Consider the following 27,391-nt stretch of genomic DNA (forward strand, 5'->3'; position numbering starts at 1 on the left):
AGTAAAGCTTCGTATTGAGTGTGTGTTAGAGTGGAGTGAGGCCTGTGGCCAGTCCCACATCAGACCGTCGGAGGGCAAAGTTTACTGTGGCTCTTGTATATCTAGCTCCCGCTGAGGACACAAACACCCACACACACACACGCTTCACCTGCACGGAGAGCGTGGAGACGCTGAACATCGCACGCAGCATGTAGACAGGACCGAGGACATCAGCTACACTGTGCGTTTGTTTCAGAGGGGAGACGGTGCTGTCAGTAAGGATGGGTTCTGCGTGACAGTCACTGCTGTGGTGATTGTGTTTCAGCCTGTGCTTTCTCCGCCGTAGCCCTCTGCACTGATCGGAGTCCCGGTGACCAATTTGAGCCATGGGTGGTAGCCTGGGCTGCCACCGCTCCATCCCCAGAGACCCCACAGACTTCAGCTGCGGGAAGCGCAAATTCAGCGCTGCGTGTAACTTCGGCCACATCCTCGTGAACCAGGAGCGACTGAACATCAACACAGCCACCGAGGAGGAGCTCATGACTCTACCGGGAGTCAACCGCACTGTTGCGCAGAATATCGTGGAGTACCGGGAGTGTATCGGAGGGTTTAAAAAGGTGGAGGACCTGGCTCTAGTGAGCGGAATCGGGGCCACCAAACTGGAGGTTATCAAACAGGAAATATGCGTGTCCAGCAGGACCAGTTCGTCCCAGCACTCCCCGTCCTCCCTGCGCAAGGACCTTGATTACCAGTCCTGTACCGGGATGAACATTAACACCGCCACTCCGGCGCAGCTCATGAGCATCCGAGGCGTCACGGAGAAGATAGCCCAGAACATTGTCCTGTACCGGGCTGAACACGGCCCGTTCAAAAGCATCGAGGACCTGGTGAAGGTGAACCACATCAACAGCTCCTTGCTGGACAAAATCCGCTTCCTGGTGTTTGTGGAGCGCTCCACGGCGCCGTCCCCCAAAACTAACGGAGGGGAGACCTGCACCACCAAGTCGCACTCCAGCCCGACTTCATTCAGCCTCAAGAGCGATGACTTGGACCTGCCACCCGGAGGACCGACCCAGATCATCTCTGTGCGGCCCAACGTGGAGCCTCCAGCCGGGTTGAGAGACGGAAAGCCCGTGGTACGGCTGGCCACCTGGAGCTTGGGGGGCTGCTCTTGTGACAAGGCCAACAACCCTGGGGTCAAAGAGGTGGTGTGCATGACCCTGCTGGAGAACGAGTGAGTTCAACTTTAAGTTTATCTGTACTTTTTGAAAATAATCAGATCGAGAGGGTCATATCAGATTTAATCAGTAATGCGTTTTAGGTTATATAGGTCTGCGTGGTGTTGAATTTCAGGTCTTCTGAAGTAGAGTGCTCTTTATCTTGCTTCAAAGCTCGACTGTTATCTTGTGGCCATCCAGCTACTTATGTCGGTGTTCATCATTTTAATGTGGTATATGGTGCCACCAGGACCACACTCAGCACAGATGCCGGCTGCCTGTCCTGGCTGGGAGTCTGCAGTGCACCCCACATGTACTTGATCACACCAACTCATAAAAACCAATTACTGCCGCAAGTAGTTAAGTGTAAAATTGGTTATGGGGTTTTATTAATGTTTATATGGATATAGTTGAGATGTCTGACCAGTCCTATGCATAGAAGAATCCTGATAAAACAATAACACATGCTAAACTCTATGCAACAACTGTGAAGGAACATCAAATCACCAGGTTCACAGCCTTTCGGTGCCTTTTGGTTGTATTTGCAATTATGCTAGGGACCTCTGAAGGACAATATCACCTAAAGCTGGTTGTGCATTATATTAAAACTATAGTATATTACCATTAAATATTATTTTATTATGTTGACCCATCTTATTGAGTAGTTTAGCAACTGAACCAACAGTTTTGTCCATATTTTCTTGAGAATAGAAAACCTAGTAAAAAAAGCATCTCTTCAGCCAGACTTCCTTGTTAGAAAGTTAGAAATGTTCAAACACAATTACTAGCATTTACTTTTGTCTGTTTCTGGCCTTCAGCAAGCCACTGGGACCCTATATGTTTTGGGAATGCCTTTTTAAACCCAATAAGCTACAGGCTAAATTTGACATCCTCGCATTTATTTCACCCAGTTAGAATTGACCCAGGGAAGGACTTCTGAGAATTTGCATTCAGAGTAAAAAAAAAGACTGCAGCAAGCAGCAGAGTAAAAAGCCAGTGTACTTTATTCAGACGCAGTCAGAGCTGTAGAAAAGGTAACCTGTGAGTTTAATAGAGCATAGTAACATTTCCAGTCTACACATTGCAGCATTAATGAAACTTTTTTGACATAAAGAAAATGAATGAAAAACAGACAGAGCACAATGATCGGCGATCCACTGGTCAGATGGACTGTGATCTTTTGCCCGGAGTGCAACATTTGTATAGATAACAGAAAAATGGGCCTCTTTGATAAACCTGGAGAGCAAGTCTTTCAGTGTCAGGTCGCACTGTTAATGAATAATGGGAATACTAAAATAGGATTCTATGTGTAATTGCTTGACAACATACTGTTCAGATCACCTTGTCTAAAAGCTTTGTGTCTTCCACCTTTTCTTTGATAATAATATTCTTTTCTTAAGCAGGATGTGACAGTACCTCATTATCTGTTAACACTGGGTTTGCTCATTGAAGTGCCTGAAACTGTTTAGTATGCTGCTTGGGTGGCGAGCCCTGACCTAGCTGAAGGTGTGTGTGTGTGTGTGTGTGTGTGTGTGTGTGTGTGTGTGTGTGTGTGTGTGTGTGTGTGTGTGTGTGTGTGTGTGTGTGTGTGTGTGTGTGTGTGTGTGTGTGTGTGTGTGTGTGTGTGTGTGTGTGTGTGTGTGTGTGTGTGTGTGTGTGTGTGTGTGTGTGTGTGTGTGTGTGTGTGTGTGTGTGTGTGTGTGTGTGTGTGTGTGTGTGTCTTAATGCATCAGCTTCTGGTCAAATGTGCTCTACATGGTTTTCACACACTGCTGAGCCACTGAATGACTGTAATGAGCTGAAGAGAGCAAATTTACCTATATTCAAAAAATACTAATCTTTAATCTTTAACTAATGTACATTTACAGAAGCAGTTATGACAAGAAATTTTAAAACAAATCTAAAGTTAAAATCCTGCAGAGTCGACAATCACTGTGTGAAGTGGGTTGATATATCAGGTAGTTGGTTTCAGTTGAATACAGAATTCTAATTTTCTAATACTTTATTAGAATGGGAGAGAGGTTTCCATTCATTTCTGTCCACATGCCTTGAGTGATACTGCACAGAAAAGAACAGCACCTATCCTCCTTATTTGAATGACACTTTGTACAAACAAGTTTACATGTGGAGGCTTTGAGGTGACGCAACAGTGTGAGACTTTCTGGTTTTAGGCCCTTAAAGCCAACAAGACCATTTAAGGGTTCAACCAGCTCCTCACATCCAATTACATTCCTGTATGTCAAAGAGCTCTTGTGTCTTTATATTCTTGACACAATGAATTACAATAGAGACACATGGGAAAATTGTTTCGATGATTAAATGCTCCAGATGTACCAATGTCAGAAAATTGTGGTGAACAATCCACCAAGTACTTTGTTGCCTTTGTGCCTGTGTCCTGCTACAATTAGCTGAATGGAGGCTGCATGCAGTATTTGACTTTATGAAAGGGATAACGGCTGGTGATATTTTCCCCATGTAAAAGGATTACAATGATCAGTTTTTAATAAACCACCTACTATATAAAGCCATCATCTGCTGCCCCTTCTAAACTCATCCAACCTTTAATAAATCTCCAGTGATTCCCTCACTCATGCCTCCAACTTCCTGTTCCCAGGCCATTGGTAACAACACTAATGGTGATATTGAAGGAATCATTATCGAGGAGGACGCTTTAGGTAGGGTGGCTTGTTTGCACAGTGCTTGGGCTCTGATGTGTGAGCAATCAGATCCAGCCCGAGTTTACACAGTTCCTGGCTTTCCTCCAGGCCCGAGCAGAGAGTTTCTAGAGGTCAATGAACTCATGCTTACCAGAGGCTACACAGCAAACTGTGCTAGGTCACAACAGACTCCTGAACCTGCTGACGTTAAGTAATCAGCCAGCTATTAGTCACCCACACACACTGGGCTGGAGGGAAGTGAATGAGCTCTCACCAGCGGGGTTAATATCGATCAAGGCATAGACGTGGGCTGAAAGAGCCTTACTTGTCTTACTTGAGAAAATGTGTCTGTAGTGGTGAAAAGCTGTTTTGTAGCCAAATGTAATCCAGGGATTGACTTATTCTGCGTGACAGTTTGTAGGACTTTTCTCATGTACTCAGGTTTTGTGCTTTATCAGTCTGTGGTTAGTCATTTAGAAGATGATTTTATCCAAAGCAACTTGTAAGTCAGTAGCTGACACCAGTGTCACACCAGTAGGAACCAGGAAACGAACCACTAACCTTGTGGTCTGCAGATGACTGTTCTGCCAACTGAGCTTCAGCTCCCTGTTAACACTTGCATGATCTCTAATATATCTTTCAGTACTCTGCAACTGCCAAACTCCAACAAGCAACATCCACCCTCGCTTTCCTACACCATCCTCTGGTGTGAATCATGAGCTTTAAGGAATGATTTTCCAAATGAACTTTATTTTCAACAATCATCACACACACACACACACACACATACTCTAAAACCAACAATAACATCTTTATTTGATGTATTTATTAATCAGACCAACCAGGAAAAGGGCTGCAAATGAGGGCAGCATGTTTAGATAGATTGTCTCTGATAAAATACATACAATAAAAATAAAAGGTTCACAGGTGACTGGCTGGTACAAAGTTTACGAGCATTTGCGGCAACATTTGTCCACCACAAAATTTGATGTGAAAAAACAAATATGATCCATTAAGAATGTAAAGTGCCACAAGAATTCCAGGTTTGACAACTTTTGTCACCAGACTGAAAACAAAATGTGAGGTAACCACTATCTCCAATTGGCTCTAACAGCTGAGTAGGTAATAAAATAGGACAGACCTTTCTAAATAGGGAGCTTTACAGCGTGTTCAGCCAGGCATTTAAATTTAAAGGGAATCGCAAATATGCGCAAAATATGTTCATGTATCCCAAGGTTTTATGACTGGACAGGAGGAAAGAGGAGAGCAGGGAAATAACAAAATGGTTTTTGGACAAGGGACATCAGGTGAAATCAGTTCAATGTCACATCAAAATGGGTACACTTACTCATTTAATATGTTCCCCATTACATTTATTCTTACAATAAAATAAAAGGAATTCAGGTAAAATATCCCTTCCTTCTGTCTGACTGCAATAAGAAAATTCTGAATCATATTACAGTATGCTCTTATTTAGCCGTTTCCTCCATACAACACTTGGCATTAAACTAACAATGTCACCAGGTTGTGCAGGTCAGGTTTGTTTTCCTTCACAAATGAAAAGCTTGTGTACACACAATAAAGCCATAAAGGATGGAGCCAAGGTGTGGTTCCAAAAAGAAAACAGCATGGTAAGAGCACATTCTGCAAAGCATTCAGATGATCTTTTTGATCCTTTTTATAAACTAACAAGTAATATATACAAGTAGTGAGATTGTATTACATTTATGTGCTGTAATAATTTAATTTGGTCACATTTGTTGATGTAATGATTATGGTCAGATGTTACTGGTCAGAAATAGTTGCAGCTGGGTCATTTTATGTCTGTTTATAATTTATATTAAAGGTGCATATGCTTATGTTTTCAGCAGAGTCAGGTCAGCCCGGCTGCTGGTCTTTATGCTTACTGGGCTAGTTACCTCCCGACACTAGCTCTGTATTTTGCACACAGACATGAGTTCTCATTGATCCTCTCATCCTACTATTGGCCTTTTTTTTTTAACAAACATTTACAGTGAAGCTGTGAGGCCTGGTCTTCATAAACCATGAGCTCATTTCTTAATTGTATTAACATCAAGGAAGCAGTTAATTTTCAACTATAACTGTGCAAACTATTCTACACAGAGCACCTTTTGTTCTTTGATACCACACAATCAATTTTCATCCCCAAGTGAGCCACTCCCAGGCTTTGTTAGTGACACAGACTGCACACATTTGTGTTTATATGCATGATATGACATATCTGCCCATTTAGTGCAACCTACACAAGCCCTGTGCAGCCCAACATCTGTGGTTTGTCCACTACGCCTACATTATGACATAGTCAGGCCCGGAGTTTGGCATCAATTCAGAGGCTGTCAGAATTATCAGAATCCCTCCTTGAAACATCCCAAATATCTGCACTGTCAGTGATGTTTGTGTGTTGGGGCTCTTTGAGGCAAATTAAACCTTCAAAATAATCCAGAGAGGCAAAGGCCTGCATGGGTGCTGAGGTCATGAGGATTGGGGTGCTTCAAATAAAGTCTCTGCTGGACTGATTGCAGGATGTTGGGTGCTTATGTGGAAATTTCCATTAGGGCAGCATTTTACTGTGTGTGGACAGTGATGTAGCGCAGTGCTGAGCGAGCCCCGTCAGCCTGGAGTCACTTGGGCAAATGCACAACTCCCAACCCGGTTTTCTTTTGCTAAATAAAATTGATTTGAGCTTGTTTGTCTTACGTTTGCGGTAGAACTTACTCACTCAGAGCAGAAAATCGAACAGTCTTAGTATAGTCAGTACTGCATCTCGCTGTTAATTGGGGATAGATAGCCTTTGGGATTTTTGGTGCCAGTGCCTAAACCGTGTCTGAACTGATACTTTAAGAATAAAAGCACAGAACTGAGACATTAAAGAACAAACAAGAAACAAGAATTTATTTAGAAGGCAAATTTGACCTTGAAGTTGAACTTTGTTGTCATTTTCACCTGTGAAAGTTTCTGGAATAGACTTGCATTTATGCCTACATTTACTTTATAAAGTTAGAATTCCCTGTGAAATAGATCGCCAAACACTTTAGCTTAACACACATGTTTTAAAATCAGCATAGATTAGTAAAATATTTCACTTTAGACATTTTAACTGTGTTTAAGGTAGCTGCCAGCTAACAAGGAGGGGTCTGCAGCTGTCAGAGCGGCTTGTTGTTAAGTAGTGTTACCATGAGATGTGCACTGATGCTTCTGTTGCCTGCATCGTTTCAAAGCACCAGAGGGCAAATATTTTAATCCACAGCTCTGACTGGTACTGAAATGAGGCACCAGAGTCTGTGTTCAGATACAGTCTGGCTACCTACTGTATGGGCGTAGCACCAGGTTTCACTAACCATCCCCACTTTTTAAGTGGCCTTCAAACAAAAAAACTGCTATAATGGAAGTATTGGATGAGTAAAACCATGTAAAATCCACAGATTACTTTAATGAATACTTGACCTGGACATAAATCTCATAAATATAATAAAAGGCTCTAAAAATTGAAGTTTGCTGCTTTGGGTTGAAACATTTATTATATTTTGTGACTAAACTGCAGTACAAAATGACTGTATCATAATGTCTATAGATCTTCTCAGACCTGTACTCCAGTATAACCCAGCTCCCTGCTCTCTGGCTGTATGCTCTGTCTAAATAATTATATAATGTAGCTGCAGTATCTTATTTTTGTGTCTAGGATCACATACATTTGCAGTAAGTTATTATGGAGTAGAGTCTGACTGTACTCTAGAAAATTTCTGAAACATTGACAGGGATGCTGTGTATTCCCCAGCTCATTATCAAGTTTAATTACAGCTCTTATTTGTTCATTCTTAGGGTAATTTAATTTTAGTATGAAACCAAATCAAAATCCCATTAAGTGATCAGAACCTTAAAGGCTGTGTGCACCGTGGTGAACTGTAGCCTAGATCTCTTTCTTCATCCAGGCTTCCAAAATCCTCAGAGGTGTTAGTGTATTTATGTTCAAGGTCATCGCCACTGCTGCCAGTCATCATTTATGATTATGCAACCTCATATGTGCCCTGACTCTGACTAATGTTGAAGCAAATGCTCATTGTTTTGCGGGAAAAGTGTCTGCAACATCAAACTTTTACAGAGTCTGTTATGGTGGCCGCTGTGTTTTGGAGCTTCATCTTATTTGCGTCAGGGATAATCTCATGTAGACGCAGCAAATTCTGACCTCTGAAGGCCTGAAAAGCTGCATCACTGACTCATCATTATCCACCCAATGACATGGCTGAAATTCAGGTCAGCTCAGGGTGAGCTGGGATTGAACCCCTGCCAGTAGAAACAGGAGGATCAGGATTTGAAGTAGCAGTGTGTAGTGAGGAGTTTTTATCACTCTGCAGAGTGATCGCACCTACAGCAGAGAATTAAGTGTTATCTCTGTGACTGTAGGTCTGTTTGTTCTGAAAACAGGATCTGTGGACTCGCTGCTCACAAAGGTGACGTTTCTGTTCGTGATCTGGGCATCTCTCACTCTTATATAACATGGGTCTGTTCAGTCAGGTGAGGCTGGATGAAGACATACAGTAAATATGTATTATTGATATTGCCTTTCAATGTTTAAACAGAGTCTCAGTGGCATTGTTATGTACAGTAAAAGCTCTCTTTTTTATTTGCAGTAGGCTTGAGCCTCTATTTATCTGTGTGTGTTTCAATGGATAAAGCACGAGTCCAAACATACATTATATTAGAATGGCTTTACATTGTAAGAGACTATACACTAATTTTTGCTGTGTTAAATATTTTCAGTTGATCTATGGCCATTTCAAACACAAATTTGCAGTTTCAGATCATTTTTAGATGTAAATCTAAATCTAAAACTTAGCCGACACATCTTTTTTAGGTTGTTATTTTGCTCGTGCCATATTTTAACAAAGGCCTTTGAACAATGCACAACAGAGAAAATGGCAACATCATCATTTGCTCTGCAGAGATTCACAAATGGAAATAAACGTGCTGCTGAGAAGATGCAGCTGCATTTGTCATAAGTGGGATTGCATCTGATGTACGCGCAGCATCAATTTCTCATTGTGTACAACTCATGCTCCAAATTTATGCAGGGTTCGAAAAGTCACCTTGATACGAGCAAGTGGTTAAAAGCAAATATGACCCTGTCTTTCTGGTGAAACACTACAATACAATTTTAATTCAGTTGGAGGAACTGTTTAAGCTTATGAGACACCAAAACACGGAACATACAAAACGAGAATAGTTGAACATACATGGAACTTGTAATATCATTGCTCTATAGTGCTACTAGTGACCAAATACTTCTCTCTGTAACCTCAATTATTTTAGCACCATGAAAGACGGCAAGATTTGTTTTCAAATATTTTCAAGTATTTTATTTGCATAAATCTTTGTAATATCAAAATGTTTCCACCGGATAAACTCTATTTTCCCTTATTAATAAGGTTGCTTCTAACTTCTATCTGTGCTCACAATGTTAACGCTGTGACAATATTCATTCACACTCCTCGAAAGATAAATCCTTGCAATTGCATCATTTTGACCACCCTCAAAAATGCTAAAGATTTAGCTCTACTTAAGTAACACAAGACTGTCAGTGTGTTTGTTGTATATTCAATCTGAGAATCAGAATTTATAAATGTTTTAAAGTTTTAACTTTTAAAACTTCTTGCGGACATTTCACAGAAATACAGTATTCAGTATAAATCCACTGAATAGCACACCAGCAAATCAGCATAGCCCTGCACGGGATATCCAGGATATGTGAGGATTAGCCTGTGCAGCTTAAAGAACTAATATCCCTGAGCCGTCCGCACATCTAGGTCCATTTTCACATCCCTTCCTCTTTATCCATCACCTACTGTACTGTGCTGAATGACTTAACACCAGTGGGGGAGGATTGAGATTCACATACCTAGAACTAGTTCAAAATGTGACTGTAGTAAGCTCACTACAAAGCCATAATTACACAACGCAATATTGACTGGTTTTTGCTTGCCAAATATATATCAATATAGGTTGCTTGTCCCTACATTCTCAGATGACTTGCAAAAGCACCTCCAGAAGAAGCCCCTATAGGGACAGATACTGTATCTCCTAAAATGGTTACTCTACTGTGGCTTTCCTGCCAAACTTTCATCGTTATGGAAACATAACATCATAAACATGCTGTTATCATTATGTGAGATGGTGGTTTGGGTTAAAATAAAAGCATCCCTTCACTTATAGAACCTTTGGTGACATGGTTACACTAATAAACACAAGCTTGTACTTATGGTGTATATATAATGTTATGGAATCTTGTTTAAAAGTCCTGTGTTTTCTGACCCCCCCCCATTGCGACCACCTTGTTATAAATATGAAATATTACTCCACTATCCCCCTGCTATAACATAGTAAAGTGGTACCTTTAGTGTGAGATGTCCTTCACAGGAGTGGTGACTGATTACAGTGCATGGAAAAAGTATTCATACCCCTTGAAGTTTTTCACATTTTATGTGATAGACCAACACAAAGTGGAACATTATTGTGAAGTGAAAGGAGAATTATAAGCGGTTTTAAAAATAAATATCTGAAAAGTGTGCTGTACATTTGTATTGAGCCCCCTTTACTCTGATGCCACTAACTAAAATCCAGTGGAACCAATTGTCTTCAGAAGTCACCTGATAAGTAAATAGACTCCAACTGTGTGTATTTTAAATTCTGGATAAAAACAGCCTTTCTGTGAAGCCCTCAGAGGTTTGTTAGAGAACATTAGTGAACAAACAGCGTCCAAGTCCATTATCACCTGAAAATTGAAAGAGAATGGTACAACTGCAAACCTACCAAAACATGTCCATCCACCTAAACTGATAGGCCGGGTAAGGAGAGAATTAATCAGAGAAGCAGCCAAGAGGCCCATGTTAACTCTGGAGGAGCTGCAGAGATCCACAGCTCAGGTGGGAGAATCTGTCCAATTAATAGTCATGAACTTTTCAAATCTGGCCTTTATGGAAGAATGGTTAGAACAAAGCCATTGTTGAAACAAAATCCATACTAGCCATGTGGAGAACAAGCAAACATGTGGAAGAAGGTGCTCTGGTCAGATGAGGCCAAAATGTTTGGCCTAAATGCAAAACATTGTGTGGCTGAAACCTAACACTGCACATCACCTTGACACACCATCCATACCATGAAACGTGGTGGTGGCAGGATCATGTTGTGGGGATATTTTTTCTTCAGCATCGACAAGGAATCTGGTCAGAGTTGATGGGAAGATGGATGGAGCCAAATACAGGACAATCTTAGAAGTTACCTGTTAGAGTATGCAAAAGACTTGAGACTGGGATGGAAGTTCCCCTTCCAGCAGTACAATGACCATAAACATACAGCCAGAGCTAGAATGGAATGATCAAAGCATATTTATGTTTTAGAATGAAACAGTCAAAGTCCAGATCTAAATCCAATTGAGAATCTGTGGCAAGACTTGAAAATGACTGTTCAGAGATGCTCTACATCCAATCTGACTGAGCTTGAGCTAATTTTCAAAAAAGAATGGACCAAAGTTTCATTCTCTAGATATGCAAAGCTGGTAGAGACATACCCCAAAATACATGCAGCTGTAATTGCAGCAAAAAGTGGGTTTACAAATTATTGACTTAGGGGAGCTGAATACAAATACCACACTTTTAAGATATTTATTTGTAAAACATTTTTTGTAAACACGTATAATTTTCCTTCACAATAATTTACCTCTTTGTGTTGGTCTAACACATAAAATCCTAATAAAATACATTTACTTTTTTGGTTGTAACGTGACAAAATGTGAGCTATTAATACTTTTTCAAGGCACTGTGCATGGCACATGGATTCAGTGCTGGTCACTGGGCCTCGGTGGAGCTGCTCTGCACTCAGCTTAGTGAATGTGAAGCATTCTGGTGCAGGAAGAGAGCTTCCATAATGCCCAGCAGCACAAGCAGCACTTCACTAATAGGATAGACTGTTATGCAGTGGGATTTTGTGTGTGTCTGATTGCAGATTAGTAGGTTAGAGGCATAGAAGGTCAACATTTTGCCACCAGTTCTCCTATCATTGTCTCACATCACAGTGAATCTGTTTAGCATATACTACTGCAGACTGAGCAGGAAAATGTCAACAACCAAAAGGCTGGGAGCTTTTTGGATTCCTGTCTTATTACTAAATGAACATCCCATCATATGCAAAAGTCCATTTGTAAAAGACATTGATTCAGAAGAAGTACTGATGATTGTTTATTATATAATGCTCTGCAAGCAGCTTCTTGTCCGAGTCGGTTGAAAGCAGGAGGAAAAGTACAAGTGCCTCTCAGAAATTTATAGCTTTTTGTTGTGCTGACTGTTGGTCTGGAAAATCATTTTAAAAGTAAATAGATAAATGTTTGTGGGGCTGTAAAGGCCCTTCCTTCGCTGTGCAATAACATGTTGGCAGATAGAATTTAAGACAGGAGCCCAAACTGCCTCTCCAAGAATCCGAATATCTGAGTTTTCTGCCACTGTATAAACAAAGAATTTGCCTGGAGGAAATGTGCTGTTTATTACATTCAGGATCCGGTTTGGGTAGTTTTACTTAGATATATTGTGTCAACACCATCTGACTCTTTTTCTATCAGTATGTCATTACTACAAAGTAATGATATGGTGACCTTTAGTTTGCTTAAAGGGTCAGTTGACTCAAATTACATGCTTTCTTCAATGGAAAGCAATTCCTCAGAAAGTGGTTCACAGTGAGGTGTTTTCAGAGAACCAACGGGTTGTTTCTTCTTGGTTGTTTTGAAATTCCAGTTTAATTTGTAGATATAACTTGTAGAAAATTTCCATTCTTGTGAACAGTTCACTTCAATTCAACTTTATTTACATAGCGCCCATTCACAACAAAGTCATCTCAAGGCACTAACGAGAATAAAGTAAAAACTATAAAGATAAATTAAACCCAACAATTCCCCCTTGAGCAAGCCTTGGGAACAGTGGAGAGGAAAAACTCCCTTTACCGGAAGAAACCTTCTGCAGAACCATGCTCAGGGTGGGCGGACATCCACCTTGACCAGTTGGGGTGACTGGAAATTGGAGAGAGAAAAGAAAAAGGCAACAACAAAATATCGGGCAGGTTGGTAGGACCAGTAGCTGCACACTGGAAAACACACAGCTAGAAAACAGAGTTATTATCATACGGTGGAGACAACTGTGGGTGAAAGGAGAGGAGAGAGAGACAAGAGAAGTGAAGGAGCTCAGTGCATTGGGGGGTGGGTCCCCCAGCAAGCCTATAGCAGCATTACTATAACTAACTATAAGCTCTATCAAAGAGGAAGGTTTTAAGCCTAGACTTAAAAGTAGAGAGGGTGTCTTCTTCTTGAATGTGAACTGGGAGCTGGTTCCACAGGAGAGGAGCTTGATAGCTAAAGGCTCTGCCTTTGGATCCTCTGGGAAACACAAGTAGGCCTGCATTCTGAGATCGAAGTGGTCTACTGGGATGATAGGGTACTGTGAGGTCTTCTACTGTATATATGATGGAGCCTGACCATTCAGAGCTTTATATGTAAGGAGCAGGGCTTTAAATTCTATTCTAGATTTAATGGGAAGCCAAGTGAGAGAAGCTAGTGAAGGTGAAATATGATCTCTCTTGCTAGTTCCAGTCAGCACTCTTGCTGCAGCATTTTGGATTAATTGCAGGCTCTTTAGGGAGTTACTGGGGCATCCTGAAAGTAGGGAATTACAGTAGTCCAACCTAGAAGTAACAAATGGATGGACTAGTTTTTCTGCATCACTTTGAGACAGGATGCTCCTAATTTTGGCAATGTTCTGTAGGTGGAAGAAGGCTGTTCTAGAGATTTGTTTTTCATGTGAGGTAAAGGACAAATCCTGGTCAAAAATAACTCCAAGGTTCCTTGTGGAAGTACTGGAGGCCAGAGTTATGCCATCTAAACTAACAATATGGTTGGGCAGCATATTTCTGAGATTTTTGGGCCCAAATACTACTTCACTTTTGTCTGAGTTCAGTTTTGTCTGACTTTAGAAGTAAAACATTGTGGGAGATCCAGGCCTTTATGTCTTATGTCTTGTAGCTTGATTAGCTGACTTTTTTTTATTCTGGTTGCACTCATAAAACTCCATTGATCTCCATTGTACTGAGGTAGAAGCAGAAACCTCAGTGACAGATGTAAAGCCAAATACCGAAAGAACAGCATGACTATATAGCACTAGAAATAAGTTATTTGAGTTTGAGTTTAAACATCTCAGGTCAAAGTTTGTAATATTTAGTATATTTTTAAATTGAATATTAATGTTCAAGCAATTAAATACAACAAATATAATATTTGATCTTTTGACTCAGGCTTTTCATGAATAAATTAAAGATTTGTGGAAACACAGCTCCTTCCAGCTGATTAAAAACACGGTGCAAACATGGTCTCCTTTTAAAGTCTTATTTTAAAGGCACTATGTGAAAATGTTGGTGCAGCCATAGTGGGGATATTAACAATGCATATTGCAGTAACAATTCACATGCATGACACACGCACTACACCTGTTTTTAGCAGGATTGTCTTGTTTTTTTGAGGAAAAAAAAACTTGTGTTTTAGACACAGCAAAATGTACAGTCACAATCTTAATATGTAAATGTAAACGCTCTTTCCTCTATCTGCTTCCAGCATCAAGTTACTGGCAGTGCAGGACCTGTTGGAGCGGGAGGCTCTTGACAAGGTAAATCTGAGCTGTGCACTACACTGCCCTCTTACCGGCTCACACTGGTTCAGTGTGAGAAAAACTGCAGATGCATGTAGCTGCAGTAGTACACTAAGGAAAATGGACTCAGAATCTTGCTGTAATGGAAATGCTCCCCCTTTTCTTCCACTAGTTGTGTTTGTGTGTGTGTGTCTCTGTCTCTTAAAGCATGTCTTCTATTTGTAGATCTATTTGAGTTTGAACTGTGTTACTGCTCTCCGGAGTGTTCATTACTATAAATATGACAGTAGTTGCTGTGGGTTGGAGGGTGTCCTTTACAGCAGTGGAAGGACAGTGGTACTGTCTTTTAGTTCACCACAGTAGAATTGATCACTTAATTACCTGCACCCCAAAAATAAAATGTATGAAATATGTATAAACCCTAAAAGAATTCAGGTTCAAGTTTCACACAGTTATTGCAATACTTGTCTTGAAACAGTCACATAATTACGTTACAGTAGAGACAACTTTCAGGACTTCTTGTGAAACAACTGTAATAAAAGCTAAATGTGTAAAATGCAGGGATGGAGCCAAAGCGGTGGCCTGGGGAGCCACTGGCCACAGCCAAAATCTGATTGGCCACCCCCAGAGTGACAAGCTGTTGGGTATCTGCTGTAGAACCTTTAGCGCAAGGAGAGCTGTGGCTCAGGAGGTAGAGCAGTTGTCCACCAACTCCAGGGTTGTTGGTTAGATTCCTGGCTTCTCCAGTCAAATGTCAAAGTTTTCTTGAATAAGACTCTGAAGCCCAATTTAGTTGCTCCCGGTGAGCCCGGTTGGCCAGCTGCATGGCAGCATCGGTGGAGGAGTGTGTGTAATTGTCAGTGTGAATGAATGAGAAGCAGTGTAAAGTGCTTTGGGTAGCACACGTAGAAAAGCGCTATATAAGTGCAGACCATTTACCATCTAGTCTGAAGCTAAAAAGAATCAACCATCCATTATCTGTAACTGCTTATCCCATGGGTGGCCTATCCAAGCACCTACTCTCTTACTGAACAGAAATGTAGGGCACCTGCGTTAAAACACTGATGTCTGAGTTCAACAGGCCGCTCTGTTTTACCGCTCAGCCTACACACTTGTAATACCGCTTTCTGTACTGGTTACCAGATGGATCATTGGCAGAGAAACCAGCGCTCAGTGGAGAGGGAAGTAGGTCAGCAGCAGAGTATTTTGGACAGAAAGTAGGTGGGAGTATGAATTACCCCAAACAAGTGGTTGCCTACATTACAGTGTTTTCACTCTGCCAGCCTCCCACACAGTTTCTGCCTGTTTTCCCAACTTCTCTGTTTTATCGTAGTCATTAGCACCCCCTCTTTTTAGCACGTATCACTGCAGTGTCACTTCCTGCACAGTGGATCAGAAATGTGTTCTATATTGTACTCACTCTGAGATGTCTCACTTCATTCACGGCAGCACAACTTTCCAATATATACAGTATTTGCTTTTAGTGCATTAGGTTCCCCATTCACGTTCCTCATTTAGCAGTAGCAGATTGTCGAATGTCTCCATTACTAAGAAATACTAGGAAAATCTTCATTCAAGAGCTGGCAAGAATCACAAATACACAATCAAACATGAATCAACTTATCATACAGTCAACAGTCGTCAATTGTAATGATACATTTTTACAAAAATCCTCATTTTACAGATAGAAGATTGGTCTCTATTGTCCAACCACTCTGTCTTACTAACGTATATCCATCTATCACTGTACTCTGAACCACTTTCGTACTGAAAAATTGATATTTTAAATCTCAGGTTCTTTTGACAGTGCACTGAAAAGAGAATGTATCAGAGCTCAGCTAACAAGCTGCTCACTGGTGTGACTTATTTCAGTCTGCCAGTTCCTGCTGAATCAGAGGACTCTCTGAAGAACAGTGCATCTGCAAATGGGCTGAATTTCCATTTAAGCAGCAGAGACAGCACTGTATACTGATTGAAATCCTGGAATCTGTGAAGTCCTACTGCTGCCTTTACTTGAAGATGAATGTAGTTTGCAGTTTTGCTGAGTCTCTTTGTCTAGTCCAGTAGTATCTACAAAACTGACTATACAAGTACAATGTCCACTACTCAAGTACCTTAAGTACTTCATCTGGTAGTACTTTACTTTTTAAACGAGTTACATACTGTAGCTCTAGATAATTGTTTGAGGTTAAAATAGGTCAGTTTAACTAAAAATGTCCAATCATAACTTACATTTAAAAGATAATCTATCTGAATGGTAATGTCGCTTAACTTTCCGCCGATATAGTCACCTATGCGTCACTACAGTAAATGTCCATTCACTAGTGTACTATGTACTAATAATCCAAACACTTGTGGGAGCATTTCACTTTAACTCTTGTAAACATGGTTGCTAGACATGTGATTGGCCACACAAAAAGTGTGTGCCAGTTTTAGACTGTTGTCCTCTGTGTGTTTTGTTGCTAAGGAACCCCCTGTCTGTGGGTTTACTGTCATTATTAAGCACATTATAAGGGTCTAACTGAGTAATATCAAACAGTCTCTGTGCTAATAAAGTAGTTTATGTCTTAACATTTGAGCTGGACAAATAAGCGGCTTCTCCAGCTTTTCCTGACATAACTCAAACACACATGCATCTTTATACATCTATCTTAGTGAGGACATTAACTGACAAAATGCATTCCCTAGCCTTTTACCCTAACATTAAACTAAACTGTATCTAAATTCAACTTAAAACCAAGTCTCATTCCACAGAAAGTACCAGACAAATAGGCCTGACACAATGTAAGAAGCTGTGCACAGAAACACACAAACACACACACACACACACACACACACACACACACACACACACACACACAAGTAGTAGTAGTAGTAGTAGTAGTAGTAGTAGTAGTAGTACTAGTAATAGTAATAGTAATAGTAATAGATAGTAATTGTAATAGTTTTAAATTATGTAGATAAGGCCAACTCAGTCTCAGTTATCTGGTTTCTGTAGGGAAGTTCACTTCTTTTGCTCAGACATGAGAGATTTTTCCTAGAGGAACTGAAATAGACCGTAGTGACACAACTAAATATGATACATTAACTACTAAAACAATTTAGGGATATTCAACTTTCAGGTGAAATTTATTGAAAATGTAAAACAAATTCATGCTACAGTTATATTATGTCATGAAAGTAAGACATTTAAGTAGAAGCACGCATTGGTAATTTCTTCATCGCAATTAAATTTATTGAAACAAAAGCTAACTACAGTGGTGGGTATACAGTGCATCCGGAAAGTATTCACACCACTTAATGTTACATTTTCATGGATCAAATTCCTTATTTACCTCAAAATTCTACAAACGATACACCATAATGACAACGTGAAAGAAGTTTGTTTGAAATCTTCAAATTTATTAAAAATAAAAAACCAAAACAATCACATCTACATAAGTATTCATGGTCTTTGCCATGACACTCAAAATTGAGCTCTGGTAGTTCATGTTTCCAATGATCATCCTTGAGATGTTTCTACAACTTGATTGAAGTCCACCTGTGGGACATCCAGTTGATTGGACATCATTTAAAAAAAAGCATACACCTGTCTATATAAAGTCCCACTGTTAAAAGTGCATGTCAGAGCACAAGCCAAGCCATGACGTCCAAGTAATTGTCTGTAGATCTCAGAGTCAGGATTGTATCGAGGCACAGATCTGGGGAAGGGTACAGAAAACATTTCTGAAGGTCCTAATGAGCACAGTGGTCCATCGTCCGTAAATGGAAGAAGTTTATAACCACCAGGACTCTTTAGGCCCTAAAGAGTCCTGGTGGTTATAAACTTCACCCTAAAGTTTAGGGTCTTAGTCAGGGAGGTGGCCAAGAACCTGATGGCCACTCTGAAAGAACTCCAGCATTTCTCTGTGGAGAGAGGAGAACCTTCTAGAAGAACAACCAGGTCTGCAGCACTCCACCAACCAGGCCAATATGGTACAGTGGCCAGACGAAAACCACTCCTCAATAAAAGGCTGATGACAGCCCATCTGAAGGACTCTCAGACCATGATCAATTCTCTGGTCTGATGGAACAAAGATTGAACTCATCCCTACAGTAAACTAGAGGAGCTTTATGGATGATCTCCAAAGAGGAGATTTGTTGATGTAATGAGAGAGGACATGAAGTTAGTTGGTGTGAAGGTTGCAGAGGACAGGGTTAGATGGAGACGGATTATTCACTGTGGTGACCCCTGAACGGGAACAGCCGAAAGGAAAAGAAAAGTAGAAGACGGTTGTTTGGACTGTGTATATAAAATTAGGCTTTTAGTCCATTAAGAATAATCAGAACAAGTGCCATTTGACTATGTAAACATAGATTGAAATTGGTTTTGTGAGTGAAAACTTTGTGTTCTGCTTGTTCAGTAACTTGATTTTTTTTTTTGGCTGTTGTGTTAGAGAAACTGCCTGTATTTTAGGCTGGCTGTGTAAACTAGCAGCTCTCTGCCAACACATTTGGTAGCGGTATTTATTTATTTATTTTCTTTTACTCACGAAAGCCACAAGCAATGAAGATACAGCAGGGACGTCAACAACAACTTCAAGGGTTATGCAGTATTTTAGTTTTCCACATCGACAAAGACAGATCAAAAAGTGAATGCGGGCTTGATGCAGCAGAGTCAGACATACGATAGATTGTTTTTCAGTCCCAGCAGGTTCACAGTGTATCACTACCCATAATGCATCAGTAAATCACAAGTCAAATAGCATACCTATAGTTTATACCTTTTTATAGCACAAGCTTTGTGTTAAAAACAGATATAACCCAATGAGACTTTTTGTTCTACATAGCAGCTGTGTAGTTAGAAGGTGCTACAGATGAATATTCATTCTACTAATCAGATAATTCAGACCGTTCCTTTTTAAACTGCACTCGAGTACCTACCTGATTTATTCCAGGTATGACAGTAGAAGTACTCTGAGGTTCAGGCCTGGGATCTTGGCCATGACTGTGACTTTGTGCTGACAAGTAATTATGAAAAATGAATCTTTGTGTTTCTTAAAGGCTCAGCAGTCTCTTTGGGGCCTGTGACTAAATCTAATATCTGGGTAAAGTTGAGCTTGCCTTTCTTTTCTTTTAAATGACAAAAGGAGGAAACTTATTTCTCATCAACATAACACTTATTTACATCATCTGAATTTGCATTACAGTATAAAACAAAATGATAGGAAAATAATGACAATTCTGTCCCATCTCCTTTCTACTTCTCTCCTTTCTCCTACATATTTTATTTCTACACAGAGTCACTGTTCTCTTTTTTCCAGAACATTACACCACTACTGCTTTTTCTGTCTCTTAGTCATGTCGACACAGGAGGTTTCCTCTTTGTCACGGTATTTCCTCTCTGAAATGACATGAGGTTATTCGAGTTCACTGAACTCTGTATTGTTTCTTAGTCTCTGTTAGACAGTTAGGCAAAACATGTTCTTAGTGACAACCAGTTGACCTTCCCTCTAGGGTTAAAATAAAGTCCAACATTTCCTGTGAACTGCAGCTTAATTACAGATTAGAACGTTATGAGATGTAGAGATAAAGTCTTTGTGGGTTTAAAATTTCTGATGGACAAGATAATTTTAGCGTTAACACTTAACACACACTGTCCAATTTATGATTTTAAGCCTCAGCACCATCATGCTCTGATTTTGTTATATAACATCTTCTTGATGCTGAAAAGCCACAGTTATTATGCACAGTTCAGAGTTTTAGCTACAGTGGCACTGTTGCTAATATTTCTGAGAGCACAGCTGCTCAGGGAGCAGTAATAACCTTACTGGTGGAGGCCGGTCTTTTTTCATATTTTTACTATTTAACTATTCTTTAAGGAAATTGCTCAACACCATAATATCTGATCACATTGAACCTCAATTGTCTGTGCCGGTGTTGCTGTTTTATATTTTATGTTGTAATGTAACTGTGATGAGTGTGTAAAGTGATGATAATTGTCCGTTAAACCCTAATAATGCCAGAAACCCAAACATGAGCTGGAAATCACACAAAAAAAAAATCTCTTTTGCTGTCCTGAGGCTTTTCCAGATGGGAATATTTTAAAACCTGGAGAAAGTTCCTCCAACATACAAATGTCCTCCCCACATCCACAAAGTTCGGCCTCGTCTCAAACCATTCTCATACTACATCCATGGCTCAGGTTAGCTGCAAAATTTTCCAACCACTCTGGTCAGCCCACCTGCAGACTTCTACTGTACACGCTGGTTAGTCGGAACTGAGTTGACTTGGGGTGAAAGAGACCCTCAAGACCCAGGAGGTAATTAACCACTTCATCCAGAAGACGTACTGCATAGGTGCTTATTATAAGAAAAATGCCATTAGATAAGAAATACTTTATTGGTTCTGCACTACTTACCAAAAAAAAACAAAAAAAACACAGCAACATAAAAAACAGGCAGTACAGCATCTAAATTGAGGCTGAGTTAGCAATACAGCAACGTGACAGATCAAAGCAGCAAATATGATGATGCAGTGTTACAGTAAACAGGCAGCAAAACATAAGTTGGGAGCTAAGCAACAACAAAACACACCGACAATATAGGGTAGCTACAAACTGAAAGCTAAAATGGCAGCACTGCATCTTAAGTAGGTAGTAATACTTCATATAATGAAAAATGGCTGCAGTTTTGGAATTGTAAATAGTCAATTGTCTGCACTCATATAACACGTTTCTACCTATTGGCACTTAAAGTATTTTAAACTGCTTCTTATTCATACATTCATACTCTCAACCACTCGCATTCATACACTGATGGGGGAGCGGCTGTGCAACTGGCCAACACTCACGGGACCAGTTAAGTTGGGGTTCAGTGTCTTGCTCAAGGACACTTCAACATGTGACCGGAGAAGCCGGGGATTGAACCAACTTGGTGGCCGAACGCTCTACCTCCTGTGCCACAGTTGTCACATGGCCTCTGTAAGACAGGATTTTGTTTTTTACTTCCTCTGAAGTTTAAAGGGGAAGTCGTTCTGAGCCTTTATAGATTGTGTTTTTTAAAAACTATCACAGTCAGAGTTTTGAAAAGTGTTTGTAGTAAAAGTATAGAAAAATGATTGGCCTTATCCTCAAGGTCAGCTGAGTGTGTAAATGAGAAGTTCTTAACAATTGAAATCCCTGCCAAATTAATCATTGAAATGTTCATTTTGTAACCAATGGTCTCCTGTTTGTGCTTTCTTATTGTCCACATATAGAAAGAAACAACCTAATTTAAACACACCTTTATTGTTAATAAAAAGAAATGACAATAGAGCTGTAATCGCTGTAATATGCTGGGTAAGAGGTGATTTTCTTTTTTTATTGGCCTCACATACTCACCTACACTTCTCTTTTATGTTGTGTTACAGTTCTGTGTGGAATTAAACCAAGCAACGCTAGCCAGTGTGCGGAAGTGGAAATGGCCACGAGGACTGTGGAAAAGTGTTGTGTCTGAAAAACCCACAGCACACTCCTCGAGCAAGGTACACACCACTGATATCACCAAATACAGGGCTGGTGTTTTTACTTTTATCCACTAACGCCTCTTCAGCTCAAAAATATTCTTATCATCAACCCTCAAGTATGCAAATTTGAGACCAACCCTCACAGCAGCTTTATTTCTCATGTCAGAAAAGCTTTTTGGTTCCAGAGGTATCCACCACTTCAGTAAAGCTAAGCCTAGTAGATTTATTCAGCGCTTTTCTCTCCAATATTTCCCCTAAAACTAAAGATATTCTGCACAGAGCAAAAAGCAGATTTTTCACAGCAGACACCTGCCAGTAGATGAACCTTGGATGTAAATTGGATCTACATGTAGATCAGCTGTATGCTCGTGATGGATAGTTAAATTGCTGCTTTGGGTTTTACAGTGCCCAGTCAGGTTCCTGCAGGGAGCCTGATGCTTACTGACACTTTTACTATAATAAAGTTTGTAAAATATATAAGACTGAATTAATTATTAAATGAATGTCGACATTGTGTAATTAAGCACATTTGCGTTTGGCGTGTGTTAATCAGTGAAGTAAAGGGAAATGGAAAGACAGGAAACACTACCTCCATCTGGTGACAGAAAGTGGAAGTGCCTTTAACAGAAGCAAAACAAATATATACTGTATACATAAAGAGCTTATTTCTCCTTCCTGCTCAGCTTTTATACACTGCTAAGTGAACTGCCAGCCATATAAGGCTTAATTCTAACAAGTACAACTTTCGACTTTTTGACTGACATTGCCTCAGGGTTTCCCATAACTGTATGCACTAGGTGCTACAAATGTGTACAAACCCGTACGCTTGACTCGACCTGCTCATACTTGCTTTAAAAAATGTGGAATACTTGTTACTGTACATACTGTACATTTGTTACGTAGTGAAAATAATTCCTCTGAACAGTCTCGATAAATGTTCTTCTACCTTATCTTTGTAATGAATAGTCATGATTCAGCTTTAATACAATAGCAAACTCTCAGCCACACACATTTACGGTTGCTGCTTAATGTACTTTAAACTTCCAGAAAGCGTCTGACTTATTTTCTCATCATCCTCTGTTTCCAGGGAGCGAGCTACTCTGGCTTTCTGTGGGATAGCTTGTCTGTTGACCTGCAGGATTGTGCAGCCCTTGAGTCTCCTGTTGCCAATGGCAACGGGAGTCATACGTACCCTCGCCTCTACCTGGCCCACTGTTTTGTAAGTAAGAATATTGCAGTTTCAAACCAGACTGGAATGTTTAGACAAGGTCTTTTATCTCGTATATCCAGCAGATATTGTGACCCTGTGTGTGTGTGTGTGTGTATCTATGTATGTATGTATGTATGTATGTATGTATGTATGTATGCATGTATTTATTTATATAATATATATATGTATATACTATTAAAAATTACACTTTCATTTACATTCTGTTCATTTGTGGCTTGAACTTTTAACTTATAACTGGACTTAGATTCTTAAATTGCATGTTCTCCCCATTGCTTCTGTAGGTTTCCTCTGGGGACTTTAGTTTTCTCCAACAGTCCAAAGACCTGCATGTCAACTTGATGAAAATTATCTATATATTATAATAGCTCTGACCAGAAACAAATTACACATTTTATTCCCCATCAGGTTGGTTCACACAAGCTGACGGTGGTGAACGTCCACATTCAGGCCACAGCTTCACCAGTAGAGTCCAACAGCAAGAACCACAACGCAGATGAAGCCAAATGTCAGCGCCTCTCCCCTAGTATCCAGGAAACACTCAAAGGTCAGCCTGTCAAATACTGAAATCATACAATTTGCTGAAAAAGGAAGTAATGTAAACTCCTATTTTTAAGTCCAGTGTATCCTATACGGTACCTTTTTTTTTCTTCTAACACAGGTGAAAAGGAGTTGGTGGTGTTGGGAGATTTTGGTGCCCCTCCCCAGAGCTTGGAGCTGGACATACTGAGAAAAGAGAAACTCTGTGCCCTGGTACCATCCAGCCAGTTCACCAACATAAGCACCCGCTCACCACAGGGCACCCAGTGCCTGGATAACATCTGGGTCAGCCGCACCCTCAAGAAGACCTTTTCTGGTGGGTGTTCAGTGTGGGAGGTTTTGGACAGTATGAATAATTCAATCATTCAAAGTGAGTCTTAACTCACATAAATCTAAATAAATTTGGAAGAACTCCAAACAATAAAAGGTCCATGTTGAGTCTCAGGTCAATGCCAGTAGACACAACAAACATCTGCAACTTATAGCAAATAAGCCTGTGCTCAGTTTTTAGTCCTTCTAGAAAAGTTCAAGTCAAGTATCAAGGTTCAAAAGCATTCAACACTCAGACGGGTCCAAATAATGTCTTGACTCATCTGAGAAAGGTACAGTTCATGTTTAGAGTCAAAGTCAAAGTCAGCTGCTGTATTAGATTGCATTAATTGCACAGGGTGTTCATAATGTTATGCCGTATCTGTGTAAACATTGTGTAAATACTTTGAGTATCACAACATGCATGGCATGCAGTCCCACAATCCTGCTGACTTCTGTTTTTGTTTTTTCCTCTGACAGGCCAATGCACGGTAGTGCGGGAAGGCTTGACTAACCCCTGGATCCCAGATAACTGGTCATGGGGCGGTGTGGCATCAGATCACTGCCCTGTGGTGGCTGAATTTTATGCAGATGCATCCACTAAGGAGCTCAGCAGGCCTGGTATGGCAGTGGTGGACAGAGAAGACATTATGCCCAAACATGAGCGGTGACAACATCTACAGTGGGCGCGCAGAGTACATTTGTCCTGCTGGATCCTCCTTTATTTTGGTTTACCATGGAGCAAAGAGTTTTCTGATGAATGAAGTGCCAAGACTCCTTTTTGGGTTTAAATTTTATTAATGTACAATGGTAACTGGTGAGTTAGAGCCATACAAATGTACAAAATTAATACAATAAAACTATGAAATATGCCAAACATTTTGTATATGTATATATAATAAATACAAACTGATGTTTCATGTGTCTGAATAATCATTAGTGAAAATACAATGGGTCAGAATCACCTGAACGTATCTGTTCGGTCAGTGCAGAGGAAGAGAACATGAAGGCTGAGGCTCTTTCTTTATGCAAGTCAGGCCTGTGTGTGCACATGTGAGCTTCCGGCTTCCTCTGGGATTTAACTCAATGTGGTAATGGTCCAGATTGTCGGACTCAGCTGAGGTGTGGTGAACAATCAGACATTTGGGTAATAACTTGTGTGACAGGATCACATGATGTGTTGTGGGGTTAAAAACTGTTGTATCTTTGTATAATTAACTAAGATGACTAATAGCCTGTTATCAAGCATACTTTTATTTTATTTTTATTTTTTTCCCTTTTAGCTTATCCTGTGAGTTCAGGGTCGCCACAGCGGATGGTTTGTCCGCATGTTGATGTGGGACAGTTTTTACATCTGAAGGTCGAAATTAGCACCCTATGTGAAAGAGATTATATTTAGAGATAAATTTGTTATCTGACTTATAAAACAAATGTGGCATTTATAATCACTGTTACAGTGCCTTGCAAAAGTATTCATACTTTTGACACATTTTGTCACATTACAACCACAAATGTAAATGTATTTTATTGGGGTTTTATGTGATAGATTAAAAGAATGTGGCACATAATTGTGAAATGGAAGGAAAATTATAAATGGTTTCTAGATATTTTGTAAAAAATGTTGAGTAGTGTGTCGTTCATTTGCTGTTGAGTCATTTACTTTGTAAAACCACCTTTTGCTGCAATTACAGCTGCACTATTTTGGGGTATGTCTCTACCAGCTTTGCATATCTAGAGATTGAAACTTTTGCCCATTCATCTTTGCAAAGTAGCTCAAGATCAGTCAGATTGAATGTAGAGCATCTGTGAACAGTAATTTTTAAGTCTTGCCACAGATTCTCAATTGGATTTAGTTCTGGACTTTGACTTTCATTCTAAAACATAAATATGCTTTGATCATTCCATTGTAGCTCTGGCTGTATGTTTATGGTCCTTGTCCTGCTGGACGGGGAACCTCCATCCCAGTCTCAAGTCTTTTGCAGACTCTAACAGGTTAACGTCTAAGATTGTCCTGTATTTGGCTCCATCCATCTTCCAATCACTTCTGTCTAGATTCCTTGTCCCTGCTGAAGAAAAGCATCCCCACAACATGCTGCCACCACCATGTTTCACGGTGTGGATGGTGTGTTCAGGGTGATGTGCAGTGTTACGTAGGTGTAAGCCACACAAATTTTGCATTTAGCCAAAAAGTTCAATTTTTGACTCATCTGACCAGAGCACCTTCTGTAACATGTTTGCTGTCTCCCAACGTGGCTTGTTATAAAGTACAAGTGGGACTTCTTATGGCTTTCTTTCAACAATGGCTTTGTTCTTGCCACTCTTCCATAAAGGCCAGATTTGCGAAGCTCATGACTAATAATTGTCAATTGGACATATTCTCCCACCTGAGCTGTGGATCTCTGCAGCTCCTCCAGAGTTACCATGGGCCTCTTGGCTGCTTCTCTGATTAATTCTCTCCTTACCCGGCCTGTCAGTTTAGGTGGACGGACATGTTTTGGTAGGTTTGCAGTTGTACCATACTCTTTCAATTTTCAGGTGATAGATTGTACAGTGCTCCATGTGACGTTCAATGCTTGGGATATTTTTTTATAACCTAATCCTGCTTTAAACTTTATCCCAGACCTGTCTGGTGTGTTCCTTGGACTTCATGATGCTTTTTGTTCACTAATGTTCTTCAACAAACCTCTGAGGGCTTCACAGAACAGCTGTTTTTATCCAGAGATTAAAATACACACAGGTGGACGCTATTTACTAATCAGGTGACTTCTGAAGACAATTGGTTCCACTGGACTTTAGTTAGTGGCATCAGAGTAAAGGGGGCTTAATAGAAATGTACAGCAAACGTTTCAGATATTTCTTTGTAAAACATTTTGAAAACCGCTTCTCCTTTCACTTCACAATAATGTTCCACTTTGTGTTGGTCTATCACATAAAACCCCAATAAAATACACTTACATTTGTGGTTGTAAAGTGACAAAATGTGAAAAATGTCAAGGCGTCTAAATACTTTTGCAAGGCACTTTAAAACTGGACTTGATACAAATATGTTCTTTCATGGTTAAGGTAAATCAGTCCTTTCATGAAAGAAAATGATTCCACACAACTTGGTTTACGGTGATGAATTCATCCCTGAGCTATGTACACAAATACAAGCATGTTTATAAATAGCCCCCAATTTTAGGGGCTTAACGTTAATTATACAGTAGGCAGGTGTGTGATATTTGTATTTAAAATCTGCTGTTGTTGATCTATCAGAGATATAATTAAAAACTTAATCATTTA

General features: G+C 40.1%; 1 protein-coding gene across 1 annotated transcript; it reads left to right on the forward strand.

Moving 5' to 3' along the window:
• Positions 1–27,391, forward strand: eepd1 (endonuclease/exonuclease/phosphatase family domain containing 1). Its single transcript, XM_067509139.1, has 7 exons — positions 1–1,213; positions 14,514–14,565; positions 21,937–22,050; positions 23,120–23,251; positions 23,669–23,807; positions 23,922–24,116; positions 24,590–27,391. Exons 1-7 carry the CDS (start codon positions 366–368, stop codon positions 24,778–24,780), a joined length of 1,671 nt encoding a protein of 556 aa, XP_067365240.1. The 5' UTR covers positions 1–365; the 3' UTR covers positions 24,781–27,391.

This window comes from Channa argus, chromosome 1, assembly GCF_033026475.1.
Source record: "Channa argus isolate prfri chromosome 1, Channa argus male v1.0, whole genome shotgun sequence".
NCBI lineage: Eukaryota > Metazoa > Chordata > Actinopteri > Anabantiformes > Channidae > Channa > Channa argus.